Source organism: Oratosquilla oratoria, chromosome 28, assembly GCF_046742065.1.
Source record: "Oratosquilla oratoria isolate Oo_2021 chromosome 28, ASM4674206v1, whole genome shotgun sequence".
NCBI lineage: Eukaryota > Metazoa > Arthropoda > Malacostraca > Stomatopoda > Squillidae > Oratosquilla > Oratosquilla oratoria.
Window position 1 is genome coordinate 4,267,287 of NC_134804.1, and position 22,153 is coordinate 4,289,439.

At 41.2% G+C, this 22,153-nt stretch overlaps 1 protein-coding gene across 6 annotated transcripts in view; it reads right to left on the minus strand.

Moving 5' to 3' along the window:
* Positions 1-22,153, minus strand: part of LOC143040226 (uncharacterized) — a 134,412-nt gene that overhangs the window by 63,311 nt on the left and 48,948 nt on the right. For 3 of the 6 annotated variants that reach the window (XM_076210928.1, XM_076210926.1, XM_076210932.1), the window contains 2 exons: positions 8,462-8,629; positions 8,122-8,345 (listed from right to left, as the gene is read on the minus strand). In XM_076210928.1, coding sequence (XP_076067043.1) covers positions 8,122-8,345; positions 8,462-8,629 — 392 coding nt within the window. Of the gene's footprint in view, positions 1-8,121; positions 8,346-8,461; positions 8,630-8,774; positions 9,033-22,153 lie in introns of those variants that run through there. The other 3 variants (XM_076210927.1, XM_076210931.1, XM_076210933.1) reach the window with 3 other exon arrangements.

The window sequence follows — 22,153 nt, forward strand, 5'->3', positions numbered from 1 at the left end:
TTTACAGGGGAACACTTGAGGAAGAATGTAGCTGAACTGGGCGGAGACAAACACAAACCTGGCACATGTGAGACTGAACAGTGTAGGCAGTGGGCTGTGGCGGGTGGTGCGAAACTGCCCCAGACAGTAGTGCGTTCTGGTGACGGCGGGAACAATTAAAGCCTTGCACGGGAATTTTTTATCAATATGTATTGATTTCATATAGATTTTTATAGATTTTAATGCTCGGAAAAAATATGCCAGATACCTGAATGCCGGATAAGAGGGCTTTTACTGTATTCATTATTCCCTTATTGCAGTCTTCCTATTTCTTGTTTATCTTTTAGTTTACCATTCATATACCTGTAGAATAGTTTGGGTTGGTTCTTGCATTTTTCTATTATATCTTTTTCATAGTTTCTCCTTTCTTCCCTGCGTGTTTTTACATATTCATTTCTTAGTTTGATATATATTTGCTACTTACCCTTTTTTTTCCATCTTTTCCAAGCTTTATCTCTTCTATCTTTAGCCTATATTTTTTGTTGTACCAGCACTAAATATACACCCTTTCTTGCTTCTGCTTTGGTATGTATTTGTCTATTCCAGCATTTCTCAACCAGGGTTTCCTGGAACCCTAAGTCCCTAAGAGTTCCGCGAGAACAAGTGAGATAACCTAATGCACTTTTAATTTTTTAATTTCATATATGAAATATAATTAAGCACACACAACATATTTTTGGTTATTGTAATAATGTAATATAGGTATCATCCAATCTAACCTATTATTACGTTGAAAATAAAATGAGAAAGATATGGTATGTTTTTCTTTTTTTTGCAGGGGTTCCTTGAAAAATGTGATTTATTTTAATCACTTCCATACGGTGACGCCTACGTAGGCGGCATGAGGAGCAAGTGGGTACTCAATGATGCCAACGTCGGCATCTTGATTATATTTATTGTAGTCCTACCTACGTAATCTCCATTCTCTCTAAACTGGCTTCATCAATTTTCTATGGTTATCAAAATACACGGGTGAAAGAGAACAAACGACTGAGCACTGACTTTATTTTTTATAATGCGATTATTATGACGCAACATCGCACGTCGGGCAACTAATGCTGCCAGACGTGCGATGTGCCCTGTAGAAGAGGTTAAAGGTTATGCAAGGGTAAAAAGGTTGAGAAATGCTAGTCTATTCCCTCATTATAAGTTTCTTTTAATATGTTCCATTTCTCTTCCATCTTTGTTGCTTCATTTAATAAGTTTTCCCAATTTACATTTTGAAAGAATTTTCAGAGTTCCTCAAAATCAGTTTTGTTGTACATTAGTCTTCCTTTTCTATGTTTCTCATTTCTTCTCAAATTAATTTGTTGTTTTAGTTCGAACTCTATTAGTAAGTGGTCACTCTCCCCAACTGGTGTCTTGTATTCCATTTTATCCATGATTTCAGGCTCCAACAAAAATATTAAATCTCGTCTCGACAGTTCTTGTTTCTATATCTGGTATTTTCCTTTACCCTTTGAGTCATTGTGTATTCAATGGTCATATCCAGTGGTATATTTTCCCAAAGGTCTTCACCTTTCACTGTCATTTCTTCCCAACATATTTCTTTTGATTTAGTCACCCATAATTACTATGTTTCCTCCTTTCAGTAATTCAATGCATTCTTTGTGTCTTCCAACATTTTGTAATGATCACACTCTATTCAAGATTGAGCTTTAGGGGGCACATATATTACAACAAATTTTCTACTTTTCATGTCACCGTTTTCAACATTTATCATAATCAATTCCACATTATTTTATCCTTCTGTTACATTTGTCACAATTAAGCCATTCTCAGTCAAAAGCATGACTCCACCAAGTTTCTCCTCTCTATCTTTTATCCAATGATTGCATAGACCTTGTCCCACAGTATTTGGTGGTACATACATATACCAGGCTTTTTTCCCCCTTACAAGGGAGGTAGCCAAAACAAAGCCATAAAAACCACTCCCACCCATTCCAAACCCCATACACTCCACTCCCCTCTACCCCACCTCTTATCTTGGCACCTTCTGGATGACAGGACATCCCTGTATCTTGTCCACTGCCCTGGGTCAGATGCAGTGTCACAAAACACAGCATATCCACAGCAAGGCCGCTTCATTAAATCGGCGACCACCCCCCTCTCCATCCCCCCATATATACTACCTCACTCCCCATTCCACCTCATGCATCACATCATCCATATACAACCATTCTCCATTCACCCCTGTCTTCTGTCCTCTACAATCCTTCTTCAACAGACATTCCCCTCTTCCCCAAAGCCCCTTTTACCCCATCCATCCATCCCATCCTAGGTCACCCCCTCATGTTCACTTCCTCCACATCTGCCTTCCACCTCTTTTACTAGTCTTTCTTCACCCATTCTTTCCATGTGTCCAAACCATCCCAATACTCTTTCATCCACCCTATCTCCCAACTCCCTTACCACCCCCATTCTCCTCACCTCATTTCTCACTCTATCCAGCCTAGTAACCCCTATCATACTTCTAAGACACTTTATCTGAAACAATTGGAGGAATACAAGACAAACTACTGAAGTGGATGGAAGACTTCTTGCATGAAAGAAAAATGAGAGTGGTGATAAGAGACAAACACTCTGATTGGGATGAAGTGATAAGTGGTGTTCCACAAGGAACAGTTTTGGCCCCAATAATGTTTGCTATATATATTAATGATATGGATGAAGGAATTGAAAGTTATATGAGCTTCTTTACGGATGATGCAAAACTGTTGAAAAAAGTGAACACGGAAGAAGATTATGAGTCGCTACAGAGTGATCTCAATAAAATATGGGAATGGAGTAGGAAGTGGGAGATGGAGTTCAATATCAAGAAGTGTAGTATAATGGAATTTGGAAGAAGCAAAAACAGAATAGTGGGATCATATAAATTGGGAGAAGAAGAATTAAAAAAAGTAGAAAATGAGAAGGACCTGGGAGTCATTATTATGAATATGTCCCCTGAGAAGCATATACACAAAATTTTTGGAGAAACTTGTAATTTAATAAGAACAATCAAAGTGGCTTTTACATACCTGGATGAAGAAATGTTGAAGAAAATACTAGTTACCTTGATAAGACCAAGATTGGAATATGCAGCGACGATGTGGTCACCAAGCACAAAAAAATGTATAACAAAACTTGAAAAAATACAAAGAGCAATTACAAAACTAGCACCAACACTCTCAGAACTATCATATGAAGAGAGACTAACAAAACTTGAGCTACAGACATTAGAACAAAGAAGAGAGAGAGGAGACTTGATAACTATTTATAGAATCATGAAAGGCATAGAAACTATTGAAAGAGAGGATCTAATAAAATGGGATAGTAGAAATACAAGAGGACACAGAAAGAAAATCAAGAAAGACAGTTATAGAAAGGACCTGAAAAAGAACAGCTTTCCCCACAGAGTAATAGACATCTGGAACAAGTTGGATGAAAAAGTGGTGTGTGTAAAAACAATTCATGAACTTAAAAACATTTTAGATAAAATGAATGAAGACGGGACACCACGAGCATAGCTCCCCTTCCCGTAAAATACAACTGGGTAAATACACACACACACACACACAAAAAAAATGTATAAAAGAACTTGAAAGAATACAAAGAGCAATTACAAAATTGGTACCAACACTCTCAAAACTATCATATGAAGAGAGACTAGCAAAACTTGAACTACAGACACTAGAGCAAAGAAGAGAGGAGATTTGATAGCTATTTACAGAATCATGAAAGGCATAGAAATTACTGATAGAGAGAATCTGATAAAATGGGATGATAGAAATACAAGAGGACACGGAAAGAAAATAAAAAAAGACAGCTATAGAAGAGATCTGAAAAAGAACAGCTTTCCTCACAGAGTAATAGACAGTTGGAACAAGTTAGATGAGAAAGTGGTGTGTGCAAAAACAATACATGAATTTAAAAATAGTTTAGATAAAATGAGATATGAAGACGGGACCCCACGAGCATAGCTCCCCTTCCCGTAAAATACAACTAGGTAAATACAACTAGGTAAATACACACACATATATATATATATGTATATATGCTTCCATGCTGAAAGGATGTCTGCTTCACATGGTAATTGCATTATAAAAAATAAACAAAATGCATACATACCAAAGGCCCCTTCCCCTTTACAACAGAGGAGAAAAAAGAAAAGAGAGAGAGAGAGGAAAAAAAAAAAAAAGAGGGCAGGGGGCATAAAATCCACTTCGCCCCCATTCCATCCCCACATACACTCCCATCCACCCCCTTCCCTCCTATCTTAGCTCCTCCTGGATGAATGGTCATCCCTGCATTTCACCCACTGCCCTGGGTCAGAAGCAATGTTGCAGGACAACATGTCCATAGCAAGGCTACTTTATTAAATTGGCAACCCCCTCCCCTCTCCGTCCCCTCATGTCGAAATGGAGAAGACAGGGAGAAATCCCTTTGGGCTGCATAAATTTATTTTTCACACATACTCCCTCACCCCCGATCCTCCCTCCTACTCCCCCACATGCATCACAGCATCATCCATATACAACCATTCTCCATTCACCCCTATCTTCTGTCCTCTCCTATCTTTCCTCAACAGACATTCCCCTCTTTCCCAAAGCCCCTTTTACCACATCCATCTCCTTGGTTGTCCCCTCATGTTCACTCCTTCCACCTCTGCCTTCCACACCTATTCTACTATTCTTTCTTCACTCATTCTTTCCATGTGTCCAAACCATCTCAATACTCTTTCATCAACCCTATCTCCCAACTCCCTTTCCACCAACATTCTCCTCCTCACCTTCTCATTTCTCACTCTATCCAGCCTAGTAACCCCTATCATACTTCTCAGGCACCTCATCTTAACCCCTTCCATACGGTGCCGCACACGTAGGCGTCATGGGGAGCGAGTGTATTCGCGAGGCTGCCATATCGGCGTCTTGATTATATCTATTGTAGTCGCCCCTCCATAATGACATTCTTTCTAATTCTTTTGTAATCGCATTTTCTATGGTTATCAAAATTCACGGGTGAAGAGAGAACAATCGATATAAGCGGTGACTATATTTTATGATGCGAGTATTATTACGACACGTCGTACGGCTGGCATTGGCTGCTGCCACCGAGATCTAAGTCCATGACGCCTACGTGTGCGGCACCGTATGGAAGGGGTTAAACACATTCAAACTCCACCTCTCTTATATTCCATGTTTCTTTTGGCACAATCACTCCTTTATACAATCTCCTCTTAGCATCCATTCCCAAATGTCTATTTCTCATTACATTTTTTAATCCACCAGGGCATTTACTCGCTTCTCTCAATCTACATTCTACCTCCACCTCCACTCCTTTCCTGCAACATTCACACCCAAGTATCTAAAACTATCCATTTCCTCTAGTCTCTCTCCCTTAATACTCACTTCCAGTCTGCTGCCATTTTCACCCCTTGTACATCTCATCACCCACATTTATCTTCAACTTCCTTCTTTCGCACACCTTCCCAAACTCTGTCACTAACTTCCCCAATCCCTCCTCTGATCCTGCTACAAGCTCAGTGTCATCAGGAAACAACAACTGGCTTATCTCCCACTTCTCTCCACTTTCTTTAACCATCTCCAATCCCCCGACCCATTACCCTTGCATTTACCTCTCACACCACTCCATCTATGTATATGTTGAGCAGCCAAGGTGACATAACACATCCCTGACAAAGTCCCACCTTTACCTCTAAGCACTCACTCTCTATATTTCTAACACAAACTCTACTACTCTCATGAAAACTCTTGACTGCTCTTAAAAGCTTTCCTCCTATCCCATATATCTGCAATACCTCTCACATTGCCTTCTTGTCTACCCTGCCTTTTCCAAATCCATTATTATTTCTTATTCTTTGAGGAATAAACTATATATATATATATATATATATATATATATATATATATGTACATACATATATACACCAAAGGCCCCTTTCCCCCTCACATGGGGGGTTGCCAAAAAGAAAAAGGCATAGAAACCACTCCCACCCATTCTAACCCTACATATTCCATTCCCCTCCACCCTCCTCCCTCCCACTCATCTTGGCACCTCCTGGATGACGGGTCATCCCTGCATCCTGTCCACTGCCCTGGTTCAGAAGCAGTGTCACAAGATACAGCGCATCCACAGCAAGGCCACTTTATAAATTCGGTGATACTTCAACTTGTCACACCACATATTCCCCTTGCTGACTCAACACGGTTTCAGGCCACTACACTCCACAAACACTCTTCTGATAAACCTCACACAAAGAATTTTAGATGGCATCAATTCAGATAGACCCCACCACAGAACACTTCTTATAACATTAGACATTAGTAAAGCTTTTGATGCTATCCCCCACCACAACCTAACAAATAAAATATATAACACAGACATGCACAATAACACCAAAAGATGGCTGGCCAATTATCTGGCAGGTAGGAATGCTTACGTGTCATATAATGGCCAATCATCGCACATCAGAAACATTAAGAATGGAGTACCATAGGGCTCTGTTCTATCCCCCACGCTCTTTAATGTATACATGCATGACTTACCCACGCCAGACACCTCAGAAATACAAATCTCTTCCTACGCAGATGACATAACCATCACATGCACACATCGTAACACAAACAAAGCTGCAGAAATAATCCAGCCATACTTTGATACACTCAACACATGGTTCATCACAGACTCAAAATAGCTCCAACCAAATCTACAGCAACACTTCTCACCAACTGGACAAAAGAACACAAATACATACCTCATCTCTACATCAACAACACTCTAATACCACACACAAACACACCGAAAATTCTTGGTGTAACATACGATACATCCATGTCTTTCAAACAACACATTACAAACATAAAAAACAAATGTACACCTGGACTTAACGCACTTAAGTCAATCACTGGAACAACATTTGGACAAAACAAAGAAACTAATACAACAATATACAAACAATGCATACGCTCAGTGATGAATTATGCGAGTCCTGCATGGGCTCCTAACATCAGTGAGACACACCACAACACCCTTCAAATCATACAAAACAAAGCCCTAAAAACAATTACAGGCTGCACAAATACAACACCTACAGACCATTTACACCATGAAACAAAAGTCCTCAAAGTCAAGGACCACCTCAACATGAGAGGCACACAAACACTTGCTGCAGCCACCACAAACACATCACACCCGCTACACTACATAGCAGAACACCCACACACACCAAGAAACATTAAAACAACACCCAAAGACCTGTATCACACACAGATACTCTCTTCTCTTCCTCCACAACCACCAAATACCAGCCTCCGGAAACATATTCATAATCATATCACTCACCGCTCCATTAACACATTGAAAGACAACACACTGCTGCATGCCAGACACCCTGATATCCACCCTTCTGAATCCTCTCTCCCACAAAAGGACAGAGTCCACCTGGCCAGACTGCGGTGCGGCCACCACCCAGCACTTCTAAGCTACCAGAAGAGGCTGGATGACCGCATTGTGAACAGCTGCCCAGGATGTAACACTTCACCCCATACCATACAACACATAATGGAAGACTGCATTATACACAATCATGCACACAAACAACACAACATACACTCTATGAAGGATTTGTGGGAAAACCCAGTTTCGGCTGTGGCATTCCTTGGGGAGACGGGACTGCTCGGACAGACAGTCTAGGGAACGACAACAACAACAACAACCCTTCTCCATTCACCCCTATCTTCTGTCCTCACCCATCCTTCCTCCACAGACATTCCTCTCTTTTGCAATGCCCCTTTTACCCCATCCATCTCATCCTAGGGCTCCCCCTCATATTTACTCCTTCCACCTCTGCCTTCCACACCTCTTTCACTAATCTTTCTATGTGTCCAAACCATCCTAATACTCTTTCATCAATCCTATCTCCCAACTCCCTTTCCACCCCTGTTCTCCTCCTCACCTCCTCATTTATCACTCTATATGTACATATATAAATATAGATATAATAATAATATTAATAATATATATATATAATCATAAATATATATATATATATAAATATGAACAAAAAAATAAATAAAATACCTTGACTGGATTATAACCCAGTTCTAAAGCTATATCAATTCCATTCATAACTTTCTGCCAACCCCTTCGTCTTGTTATCAGTTCAAACTTTGGTGGTATTAGAGTGTCAAGTGATACATTGAGATGAGTAAGGCCTGCAGCCTTGAGCTCTGGTAATTTACGCTTCAAAAGTAACCCATTTGTTGTTAAGCCAATCTGTTTCAATCCCAACTTAGCCAGGCATTCTGAAAATAAGGAGTAAATATAAAAGCCATAAAATCTAGTGTTAGAGATAGGAAATCTCAGTTTGCTAAAATATTTATGATGACAAATAATTTTGGTTGCTTTTGCTGTGACTTACCTATAATTTCAACTAAATCTCTACGAATCATTGGCTCACCACCTGTTAATCTTACTTTGTCAACTCCTTCTTGGACAAAAAGTTGGGTAATTCTCAATACTTCTTCTGTACTAAGTAGCTGCATTTTTGGTGTAAGTTCAACACCTTCTTCAGGCATACAATAATGACCTGAAAATAATTCACACAAATAATGGTAATCTATATATATCACAATCTTTTTTCAGCTTTTTCATATAAACATGCACATATAATATGCTTCTTCCCCCTTATAAGGGAGTTAGCCAGCCAAGGCATTCACTCATCCCACTCCTACCCTTTACCCATTTTCTTTTTATCTTAGCTCCTTGTGGATGAAGAGTCATCCTTGTTCCCTGCTCACTGCTCAGGTCAGAAGAAATGCAGCAAGGCATAGCACATCCACAGCAGGGCCAGCCACTTCATTTATCCTCCATCCTTATCCCCTCATGTGAAAATAGAGAAAACAAGGAGAAATCCTTTTGGGCCACAACAATTCATATTCCATTAACAACCATTCTCCACTCACACTCTCTTGCCTTCTCCCTCCCCTGCTCAACAGACATTTCCTTTTTATTCAAAGCTCCCTTCACCCCATCCATCCATCTCATTTTTGGTCTACCCCTCAGGTTAACTCCAGCCACCTCTGCATTCCACACCCTTTTTGCTAGTCTCATTCATTCTTTCCACGTGCCCAAACCATTCCAGTATTCTTTAATCTAACCTATCTGCCAGTTCCCTTTCTATCCCAATGCTACTCCTCATTTCTCACTATTCATCCTCCTAACACCCACCATACTTCTCAAACACATTTAAATTTCTCCCTTCTGCCTCCCTTAAATTTCAAGTCTCTGTCCCATACACACAATCACCCATTCATACGGTCTTCTCTTCGCATCCATCCCCAGACACCTAATAACAATACTGGGGTAGTGATTAAATATTATATATTAGTGATTAAATAGTAGTGTGCAGCCAATGATTTAGGAATTGATTTAGAGGCACTCCTATGGACTGAAGCTATACATTTCTCTGTATAGTAAGATCTCTACTCCTGAAGGAATGATGCTACTTTTTGTACTACAACTATCCCTCCTTCATTTAATTCCCTTGAAACTGTCCTTTACCATATCTTTCAGTCTAACTTTTCTTATTCCCTGTGTAGTTGTTGTTTACTTCTACATTGGTGAATTAGTCTGGGAGTTGTCTTTAATGTTCCAGACTGCTCTCTGGTCTACATATACAATGCAACCTCTGAGGGAGGCTCTGGGGGTTGCCAGATTAAATATTTACACATATGCAAGTAGGCTGTTGCCATATTCACATTGGGAAAAAAATATAATATAAAGGTTGGTCACATCAGGTTGAGCGATGGATAAGCTCCATGATCTCTTTTGTCCAAGCAGGTGTCCTGGGCATTTCCTTGAAACACTGGCGGCTTCTATTGCTTGGTTCTAGGCATTGGCTGAAAAGTCTGATCCTCAGGTTGCCAGGAACAATAGACTGTCCCTTGGGAGCATTTGGAGGAAAAAATGGTCTCTGGAGAGTTGGTTTGAAGATGTTTGGAGTTCTGCTTGCTCTATATTTATTTACCCAGTTGTATTTACCTAGTTGTATTTACCTAGTTGTATTTTATGGGAAGAGAGCTATGCTTGTAGTGACCCGCTTTTGTATATTTCCTCATCCAGTTTGTTCTTAAAATCATGTATAGTTTTAGCACTCGCTGTTTCCTCATTCAGTTTGTTCCAGATATCTATCACTCTGTGTGGGAAACTATTCTTTTTCAGATCTCTTCTGTAACTGTCCTTCTTATGTTTCTTCTCGTGTCCTCTTTATTTTTCTTCTGTCCCACTTTAGTAAGTTGTCTCTATAAAAAATTTCCATCCCTTTCATAATTCTGTAGATGGTTAGCAAATCACCTCTTTCTCCTCTTTGTTCCAGGGTTGGTAGATTTAGCTTATTCAATCTTTATTCATACGCCAAATTGGAAAGTGTTGGTACCATCTTTGTCATTGCTCTTTGAATTCTTTCTAGTTTATTTTTTTATTATTATTTTTTTTTAACTACGTGTCCATAGTGTCGCAGCGTACTCCAATTTTGGTCTTATCACTGTAACTAGTATTTTCTTTACCGTTTCTTCATCCATGTAGTCAAAGGCTACTTTCATTGATCTTAATGAGTTAAAAGTTTCTCCGACTAATTTGTTGACATGTTTGTCTGGTGTCATGTCATTTGAGATAGTTATTCCTAGGTCTCTTTCCGAGTTTACTTTTACTTCCTTTGTACCAATTCTATATTGACACAATATTCTATTTTTGCTTTTTGCAAATTCCATTATGCTACATTTCTTAAGGTTGAAGTTCACTTCACACTTCTGACTCCATTTTCCAGACTTTGTCCAGGTCTTCTAGAAAAGATTTGCAGTCTTCCTATGTACTTACTCTCTTTAGTGGTTTCACATCATCTGCAAAGAAGTTCATATAACATTCCACACCTTCATCCATGTCATTTATATAAATAGCAAACATTATTGGAGCCAATACAGAGCCTTGTGGGACTCCACTTATCATATCTTCCCAATTTGAGTTCTTGTCTCTAAGTACCACCCTCATTTTTCTCCCATTCAAGAAATCTTTCATCCATTCCAAACTTTCCTTGTATTCCACCTATTATTTCAATTTTTCTTAGTAGCTTTTTGTGTGGTACTTTGTCAAAAGCCTTTTGTAAGTCCAAGAAAGCACAATCTGCCCATCCATCTCTTTCTTGTATTATTTCTATTAATCTTGAGTAAAAGCATATTAAGTTTGTGGTACGTGATCTTCCACTTTTAAAACCAAACTGTTTAGGATTTAGTATTATGTTTTCTTCCAAGTGTTTAATCCATTTATTCCTGATAACTTTTTCACATATTTTTGCTACTGTGCTTGTAAGGGATACTGGTCTATAGTTTGTTGGATTTTCTTTGTCTCCTTTGGTACAATATTTGCATTTTTCCAATCTTGTGGTACTTTTCCTTCTTTGATTGAGAAGTCAATTATTTTGTGTATTTTGTCTGTTAGTTCACCTATACATTCTCTCAATATCCAGTTTGCAATTCCATCTGGCCCATGTTACTTCCTGATGTCAAGGTTTTTTTATTTGGTCCCTTATTTCTTTCTGTGTCACCGTTATTTCTTTCATTTTGGGGGATCTTCCTCACTGTCCTTCCTCCCAAATTTGTGAGCTTTCAATTGTAGGACCTAAAATGCCTGATCATAACATCAGCCATTTCTATATCATCTATATATTCTTTATTTCCTTCATGCAGTGTCACTATTTTGTGTTTGTGCACATGTGTGCAGAATGAACATCAAAGGAGGTGATAACACAGACTCAGCCAGCTATCCTCACTGTCCCCAGTGAGGTCAGTACCCATGAAAGATAAGAAACAAAACAAGGCCTTTTTGCAGAACCTTGGCATGAAGATACACATAATGTTGGAATAATGGTGGTATCGGGATATACTCATCAATAAAATTAAACAGACTGTATGAGCCTGCAGAAGTAGATATTATTTCCATTTCCCAAGGCAAAAATATACATTTATAAAGTTGTTGCTCAATTTCGAAGATTACAGTGGGGAAGGGAAACTGGAGGTTTTGTTTGAGAGGATTGGTGGTCCTCTATTGCAGGAATAGTGCGAATTTATGACGGAACAGTCTCTATGTTGAGGACAGGGGACTCTTTTGATATAACCTTTGTGCAAGATGGTCTCCGTAAGATCGTGCAAAATGAGTGCTTTAACTTTGTTCTTTGACTCATGTCCAATGATACAGTAGGGTCCAGAGATTTTAGGGGAGAGTTTCAAGGTGGGGGTGTGGTTAAGGGTGTAAACAACATCTCCAATTTCAAAGGTACAAACTCTGGCTGATCTGTTATGCAAATAGACCATTTCATTCTTAGATGAAGAGTATTATTATCATCTTGAAAAGATTATTGACATTTGCTACTTTGACCTTGACATCATTACTGAAATTGAGTAGGGGGAAAAAGCCTTTGGTATATGTATATGCAAATGGGAGGTAATTCTGAAAGAAGATCTGTCACGTCACACTGGGTTCATACTCGTGATGTGACATATTTATTCCTTGAGCATAATTACACTGTGTTATGCTACCCCTTTGAGAATGAACAATGACTCCTTGTCCGCTAAGGCCGTTGACCTGGAACGCGCGCGAAAGCTCTCGTAGGCAAGCGGCGGAGTGATACGAAGCCAACGCCGCCCGCTAGCTGAGGTCAAGGGGCGCATGAATCGAGAAGAAGGCGAAGTAGTGCCTCCCCTCCTTTCTACCTCATTGTCTTGTAGGTTAAGGTATAAGCTAGGGAATTATTGTGAACCCTCTCCATGCATAAATAAAGGAAGTAATGGATGTGTGGAGTTGGGTGGATAGGGATAGGAAATGTATATTAAGATAAGTTGGCATTGGGCAATAGCACTTGTGTTGTGCGGTTGGGGTATAAATCAGGGGGTGAGGTCACCCACGCTGCTCCCTCCGCACTCGACCTCTGCGCATTGTCGGTACTTGTAAGTAAGAGATATTCTCATTAGTTGTGTAAATAAATATTTCGGTGATTTTGTATATCTTCTTTCTTTATCCTGGCGTGTTGGATGTATCTATAAAGGGGCGATTCTTCTCTGAGACTCTGGATTGTATGAATTACTCAAACTCTGTTTTAGAGTTTGATGTAACACACAAAAACTGAGCTTAGGGCATGACAAGATCATATGGAAGCCTTTTGTCCAAGTTAAAGAGGATAAAATGAGGAGATTCCAATACTGACCTGATAATGGAACTATTTATACAAGTTTGAGTCATGGGGACATGTTCATCCCAAGAAGGGTGAAGATCAGAAGCAAGTTGTCTAAGAACATTGAGAAACTTCTTATTTTTGCATTCAATTAAGCCATTTGAACTAGGGTAATAAGCAGTAGTGTTGCATTTCTTGATTTACCCCATCTGGGGTATTGGCTGCTTGTTATTGTGGCAAAGTAGCATGCAGTTGATACTTTAGGGTCGATATGGGGTGCCCCTATGGACCAGAGCCACACATCATTTTGTCTATGATAGACGAAAACTCTGTTCATAGAGAAATGATGACACTTTTATACTACAACTGTCCCTCCGTTATGCTGTCCCCCAACCCCTTGTTGCTGTCCTGTACCATTTCTCTGAGTATTCTTTTTCTGTGGTGGGGGAAAAGAATACTGCCACCAAGTATTTCCACTTGGATCGTAAAAGGCGAGAAGAAAGGGACGGGGATTGGGACTAGGCATCCTTCTCCTTGTAGCCCCACAGGGGACATAAATAAACAAAAAAGAGAAGGCATAAGAGGGTCTGGGAGTTTTCGGACCAGCACCCTAAGGTTTGGGTCTTTTAATGTGCGTGGATGTGGTACAGATTAGAGTAAAAGGGAAGAGATAGGTAGTATGTTTGTGAGAAGAAAGATGGATGTGCTGGCTTTGAGTGAAACTAAGTTGAAAGGAAAGGGTGAGTGTAAGTTTGGGAGTGTAAGTGGGAGGTTATCAGGAGTGAAGAGAGGGCGAGGGAGGGAAGGGGTGGCTATTCTAGTAAGTGAAGAGATAAGTAAATGGGTAGTGGAGTGGAAGGAGGTTTCCTCAAGGATAATGTGGATGAAGGTGAAACTGGGAAAGGAGATGTGGATCTTTGTAAGTGCATATGGGCCTGGCAGTGAGAAGAGTGTAGAAGAAAGGGAGGCCTTTTGGATAGATTTAAATGAGTGCATAGAGGATTTAGGAAGAAATGTAAATGTAATAGTACTGGGAGACCTTAATGCTAGGGTAGTAAATGGTCCAATTGATGGAGTGGTTGGGAAATGTGGAGTTCCAGGAAAGAATCGTAGTGGAGAGTTGATGGTGGAAATGTGTCTAGAAAGAGAGTTGATGATAGCAAATACAGTGTTTCGGAAGAAAGTCAAGCATAAGTACACATGGGAGAGGGTGGTGGAGGGAAGGGTGGTAGATAGAGCGCTAATGGATTATGTAGTGGTAAATAGGATTATGATAGGAGGAGTTAAGGATGTACATGTGCTAAGGGGAGAGGGTGGGGGAATATCAGATCATTTTTTGGTGGAAGGTAAGTTGAGAGTGGAGGATAGATGGAGAAAGAGGAAAGGGACAAAAGGTAGGGAGGTTCTTAGAGTGAACTCTTTAAATGAAAAGGGAAAGGAGGAGTACAAAAAGAAGTTGAAGGAGGAGTGAGAGGGAGGAAAGGATAGAGTGGAGCTGGGTGTGGAGGAGGAATGGGGATGGTTCAAGGAGGGAGTCATAAAGTGTGCAAAGATGGTGTGTGGAACAAGAAGGACAGGGGGAAATAGAAGAAAGGGTAGTGAATGGTGGGATGAGGAAACAAAGAAGGTTGTAGAAGAGAAGAAGCGAGGGAGTCATACAAGAGGTACAAAGAAAAGAAAAGAGAAGTAAAGCAAAAGGTAAAGGAGGCAAAGAGGAGAGCAGATGTGAAATGGGGTAAGAGTATGACAGAAAATTTTGAAAGTAATAAAAAGATGATTTGGAAAGAAATTAAGAGAGGAAGAGGAGGCAAATCAAGTAGAGAAGAAAAGGTAAAAGGTGCAGATGGAGAGATGATAATGGAAGAGAAGGCAGTAAGGGGAAGATGGGCAGAATATTTTAGGGAGTTGCTAAATGTGAAGGAGGATAGGGAGGGAAAGATAGCTGCAGTGGGAAATGCGAAGAAAATGAGAGTGATGAGTGAGGAGAATGGAGGAGAAATACGGAAGGATGAGGTGAAGGCAGTTGTTAAGATGATGAAAGCAGGTAAGGCACCTGGTCTGGATGGATGCCATGCAGAATGTCTGAAAAAGGGAGGTACAGTGATGGTGGACTGGCTGGTGAGGTTATTTAATGTTTGCTGGAGAGAAGGTAGAGTGCCGGAGGACTGGAGGAGTGCCTGTATAGTTCCTCTTTACAAGGGAAAAGGGGACAAGTGTGAATGTAGTAGTTTCAGAGGGATTAGATTGTTAAGTGTAGTTGGGAAGGCTTATGGGAGGATCTTGATTGAGAGGATTAGGAGAGGAACAGAAGGAGTAATTGGTGAGGAACAGTGTGGATTTAGGACAGGTAGAGGTTGTGTAGATCAGATCTTTGTGGTAAGACAGATATGTGAGAAAGCTATAGGAAAGGGAAGGATGTTTTTTGGGCTTTTATGGATCTGGAAAAGGCTTATGATAGGGTAGACAGAAAGGCACTGTGGGAGGTTATGCAGATAACGGGATAGGAGGAAAGCTTCTGGGAGCTGTCAAGAGTTTTTATGAGAGTAGTCGAGCTTGTGTCAGGATTGGAAATGGAGAGAGTGAGTGGTTCGAGGTAAAGGTGGGACTTCGTCAAGGATGCGTTATGTCGCCCTGGCTGTTCAACTTATACATGGATGGGGTGGTGCGAGTGGTAAATGCAAGGGTAGTGGGCAAGGGATTGGAGATGGTTAAAGAAAATGGAGAAAAGTGGGAGATGAGCCAGCTGTTGTTTGCGGACGACACTGTGCTTGTGGCAGGATCGGAGGAGGGATTGAGGAAGTTGGTGGCAGAGTTTGGGAGAGTATGTGATAGAAGAAAGCTAAAGATAAATGTGGGTAAAAGTAAGGTGATGAGATGTACAAGGGGTGAAAGTGGCAGTAGACTGGAAGTGAGCATTAACCCCTTCCATACGGTGCCGCACACGTAGGCGTCATGGACTTAGATCTCAGTGGCAGCAGCCAATGCCAGCCGTACGACGTGTCGTAATAATACTCGCATCATAAAATATAGTCACCGCTTATATCGATCGTTCTCTCTTTCACCCGCGAATTTTGAATACCACAGAGAATGGGATTCAGGGCACATTTGAGAGAATGTAAAAACACAGGGGCAACTACAATAAATATAATCAAGACGCCGATATGGCAGCCTCGCGAATACACTCGCTCCCCATGACGCCTACGTGTGCGGCACCGTATGGAAGGGGTTAAGGGAGAGCGACTGGAGGAAGTGGATAGTTTTAGATACTTGGGTGCAAATGTGGCAGGAAAAGGTGGAGTGAAGGTGGAGGTAGAATGTAGATTGAGAGAAGCGAGTAAATGCTTTGGTGGATTAAAGAGTGTAATGAGGAATAGACATTTGGGAATTGATGCTAAGAGGAGCCTGTATGAAGGAGTAATTGTGCCAACAGCACTGTATGGGGCAGAAACATGGAACATAAGAGAAGAAGAGAGAAGGAGTCTGAATGTGTTTGAGATGAGGTGTCTGAGAAGTATGATGGGGGTTACTAGGCTAGATAGAGTGAGAAATGAGGAGGTGAGGAGGAGAACAGGGGTGGAAAAGGAGCTGGGAGATAGGGTTGATGAAAGAATATTAGGATGGTTTGGACACATGGAAAGAATAAGTGAAGAAAGACTAGTAAAAGAGGTATGGAAGGCAGATGTGGAGGGAGTGAACATGAGGGGACATCCTAGGATGAGGTGGATAGATGGGGTGAAGGGGGCTTTGGGGAAGAGGGGAATGTCTGTTGAGGAAGGACGGGAGAGGACAGAAGACAGGGGTGAATGGAGAATGGTTGTATATGGAGGATGTTGTGATTGCATGAGGTGGAATGGGCGGGGGGATGGGGGGTGAGGTAGTGTGTGTGAGCAAAATTTGACGCAGCCCGAAGAGATTTCTCCCCGTCCTCTCCTTTTATGCAATGGGGGGACGGAGAGGGGGGGGGTCGCCGATTTAATGAAGCGGCCTTGCTGTGGATGTGCTGTGTCTTGCGACACTGCTTCTGACCCTGTGCAGGGATGACCCGTCATCCAGGAGGTGCTCAGTTAAGAGGGAGGGTGGAGGGGTATGGAGTGTATTCAGGGATGGAATGGGTGGAAATGATTTTATGCCTTTCCCTTTCTGGCTACCTCCCTTGTAAGGGGGAAAAAGCCTTGATATATGTACAAATGTGTGAATGAATCTCACTGTTGAATTCAGCCCCATTGTCAGAAATCAGTTTTGGACGTAGGTAAGGGGCATATGAGTTTGTCAATAAGTGTCTTTGCTGTGTTGTGCTGTTTTGTCTCGTAGGGGGAAAGAATACATAATTATGAAAAATGGTCGACACAGAGATATTGGTTTCATCTATGTGTAAGTTGTAACTTAAGGAGATCAACAGTGACTGTGTTGAATGGTTTAGAAGGAGTAGGGTAAGTTAGAATTGGAAGATGACTGCTGATATGACCTTTGTGAATTATGCATGGGTGATAAGTGTCAATGCAGATGCGTACAGGGTGTTCAGGATAAATTTGATAATTATTTTATCTTCTGTCATTTCAGAACCGTTTGAAGGATTTAATAGTGGTAAAGTACAATGGACAGCTGATTCTGAGTACTATTGGTGGGTGTGAGAACTAAAGAGTATGGATGATTGGAAAGCACTGGAATATTGGAAGAGAGTGACATGGATCATGATGATTCATGCTGCATTAAAAAATTTGGAAATCTTAGCTGCAGCTCAGTGCTTCTTGAATTCCATGAAGGCTGTAAGCTGGAGAACTGTGATGGAAATGTGGAAGCAGTGGCTAGTAGGAAGGATCATGGCAGGTGTTCTGACTCTATCCACACAATAGAATTTGTCAAGAAGCTTAAAAAAAAAAAAAGTGTGGCAAGATCCAGGCAAGGTAATGTGGACCTTGGCAAGAGAGATGGGCACTGGAGTGGCAACTATGAAGAAAGCGCTGAATGAGGATTTTTACTACTCATACAAGAGATGCAAGGGCCAATTACTCACTGCCAAGGCACAAGAGAAGCTTTGACCTCTTCAGTACGGGCCTTAAATCTCGCGGGCAGCAGCCGATGCCAGCCATACGTGTCGTAATAATACATCATAAAATATAGTCACCGCTTATATCGATCGTTCCCTCTTTCACCCATGAATTTTGATAACCATAGAAAATGTGATTACAGACAGTTTAGAGAGTATGTCATTACGGAGGGGCAACTACAATCAATATAATCAAGACGCTGATATGGCAGACTCGCATATCCACTTGCTCCTCATGACGCCTACGTATGCGGCACTGTATGGAAGGGGTTAAGAGAGCCAAGAAACTCTTAAACAAAGTCAAACACCCAGTCAAGCCAGGGATGATCTGGTTCTTCTCAGACGAGAACATCTGCCAGGACCAGTTGAACAAGCAGAATAACAGGTAGCTAGCCTACAGTCTGCATGAAGTCTTGCACTTCACAAAGACCAAGTTCCCTCAAACTGTGATGGTCTTTGGGTGTTTCCAGCGAAGGCCACGTCATGCCACCCCACATCTTTGAAGAGGAATTCAGACTCACTTCAGATGGCTATAACGAGTTGCTGTCCACTGTTGTCAAGCGCTAGATAGAGATGGTGGCTGTGGGAAGACCATATATGTGGCAGCAGAACTCAGCTCCATGTCACACCTCCAGAAAAACCCAGAAGTGGCTGTCTGAGAACTTCTATGACTTCACCAGTCCCAACATCTGGCCCCCCAACTTGCCTGATTGCAAGCCCATGGACTATGTGTAGGGTGCAGTTGAAAAAAAGACACCAATTGTACTGCCAGCAACACCAAGGACAAGCCGACTGCCAAGATCAAACTGGTGTTCAGGCATCTCTCAAAGGACACTGTGAAGGCTGTGTGCTGCAGGTTCAGGTCCCACCTGGAGGCCTTGGTGGAGGCTCCGGACAGCTTCTTTGAACAAGCTGTATTTGGCAAAAGATCCTCTAAGAGATACACTTTGAATTTGAGAATACATCAATTTTTGGCCAATATATGACTTTTTCTTTCCTTTCTGAAAAAGTGTCAAATTTATCCTGAACACCCTGTATATCCTTCCTCATGGTTAACCAAAAGTAGTGCAATCTGGCTTGTGCAATGCATTTTTCCTTGTCAGGTTGTGCAGCAATGGGGGAATTGTGTATAAGCTTTAAAACTTCTGGAATGAGATCTGTAGGGACTACAAGTTGAAACACTGATCTGTTTGGTTTATGTTTGTTTGTTAGTGTTGTTTTGTGATACAGAATGTTATCAACTAAAGTGTAATTGTTGATATCAAGAGGAAAGTTTTCCATGTCAGTTGTGTTTGCAGATTCGAGGAAGTACAATTGTATGTTTCCAATGAGGGTCTGATCTCTGCGTTGTGGCAATGCACACTCATGTAAGAGTTACCGAAAGAGGATTCCGAATGATGGTTGCAATATGGCGGCTAAGAGCGTCTGCAACAATGTTGCTTTTCTTTTAATAAAATGAAAGGTGGGCATGAATTCTTGTATGATAAGGAACCAGCAGGCAAGTTTTCTTGAAAGATTCTTTCCTTTGAAGAGATGTAAAATTGATTGATGGTCTGTATGTGTATCCCATAACCAAGGATCTCTTTGAAATGTTTGAGTGTGTATATAACTGCTAAAGCTTCTATGTCTGTGACTGAGTAATTTTGCTCATGTTTGTTGAGTGTACAACTCACGTAGGCGATTGGTCCAAGTTTTGTACCATTTTGCTGCATGAGGACTGTGCCAAATCCTGTGTAGGCTGCATCAGTGTAGATTGTGAAAGGAAGCTTGTGATTTAGGAAAGCAAGGATAGGTGCCATGGTTAAGGTTTTCTCTAAGTCATTAAAGGCTTTCTCTTGGTCAGGTATGTCCGAATGAAGGGTGTGTTCTTCTTAAGTATTGAAGTTAATCGTGCTGCTATACTAGTGTACACTTGTATATGATATCTATAAATCCTGACAGACCAAGAAATGAATGTATATGTTCTACAGAAGTAGGGCATGGAAAATCAATGACTGCCTTGGCCTTGTCTTCTGAGGTTAAAATTCCTTGTGAATTAAGGACATGCCCTGGGAAGTATATTTCTTTCTGAAGGAACACTTCTTAAGATTCAGTTTGAGACCTGGTTTTTCTAGTCGTGAGAAGACAGTGTACAGTGTGTAAATGTTCGCTAATACATGAACACTGAATGACATACAAGACCTGCAAGTACTGTGTGCATAAGTCGTGTGAACACTGAAGGAGCTGAAACAAGTCCCAAGGCTAATTGTTTGAAGTGATAATGACCTGTAAATATCTCGACATAAGGTCTAAGGTTGTGAACACTACGTTGTTTTCACTGACAGTGGAAAATGTCTTGTAAGACAGGGATTGAATGTCTATCCAGTATGATTAGCTTACTTAATTCCCTGAAGTCAACTACAGGGTGGAAGGAACCATCATGTTTGGGGACAACAAAGAGGGAGAAGTTCCATTCACTGATGGATGGTTCAATAATGTCTTGCACAATTATGTCTTGGATAAGGTTATCTACAATCATGTGTTTACTGTGTGGTAATCTGTATGCAAGAATGTAACATGGTTTAGAGTTTTCATAAAGGGGTACATGATGCTGAATAAGATTAGTGACTCCAAGGGGTTCACCTTGAGTGGCAATGGTATGTCTGAACTTGTGGCAAAGGGCAAGCAAGTCTGCTTGTGCATCAGGGAAGTCTATGGGGCTGAAATGTGATGCATCAATGAGTTCCTGTGCTGTGAGCACATTGGAAAATGTGGTAAAAACTTGAGAAGGGGGGAATTTGTGAGATGAAGAGGTGTGTTAGTGTCACTGGCAATTAAAATGCAAGTATGACCTTCCTTTGATGTAGAGCTGATGGCTGAAAACAGGGAAATGCCATTGACACAAGTTTCTGGCATTACAGAGTACATTGGTGTCTTGTGCTTGGAAAACTCGCACATATATCTTTGTATATTTGTGAGGGAACAGCGTCTTTGGGATGATAAGCACTGTGTGAGTGTATATGAATGTAGATAACACTTCCAAGACTGGGGTTGATTTGGTGTTGAATTCCTTGAAGAGGAAGCAGGTATCCTAAGGCGGTGAAGATCAATGGTATTTACGGGGTGTTTTGTCTTAAGTTTTGTTGATTTGGACATGTGGGAGGAGTTAATGCATCTGTTACATTTGGAATGCAAGTCCACAGCTGTCAGTAAAGTAACGGAGTTAGAGTCAAGGGAAGGTGTTTGGGTGGTGGTGCCATTTATGTTGTTGTTGTTGTTGTTGTCGTTCCCTAGACTGTCTGTCCGAGCAGTCCCGTCTCCCCAAGGAAGGCCACAGCCGAAACTGGGTTTTCCCACAAATCCTTTATAGAGTGTATGTTGTGTTGTTTGCGTGCATGATTGTGTATAATGCAGTCTTCCATTATGTGTTGTATGGTATGGGGTGAAGTGTTACATCCTGGGCAGCTGTTCACAACACGGTCGTCCAGCCTCTTCTGGTAGCTCAGAAGTGCTGGGTGGTGACCGCATCGCAGTCTGGCCAAGTGGACTCTGTCCTTTCGTGGGAGAGAGGATTCAGAAGGGTGGATATCAGGGGGTCTGGCATGCAGCAGTGTGTTGTCTTTCAGTGTGTTAATGGAGCGGTGAGTGATATGATTATGAATATGTTTCCGGAGGCTGGTATTTGGTGGTTGTGGAGGAAGAGAAGAGAGTATCTGTGCGTAATAAAGGTCTTTGGGGGTAGTTTTAATGTTTCTTGGTGTGTGTGGGTGTTCTGCTATGTAGTGTAGCGGGTGTGATGTGTTTGTGGTGGCTGCAGCAAGTGTTTGTGTGCCTCTCATGTCGAGGTGGTCCTTGACTTTGAG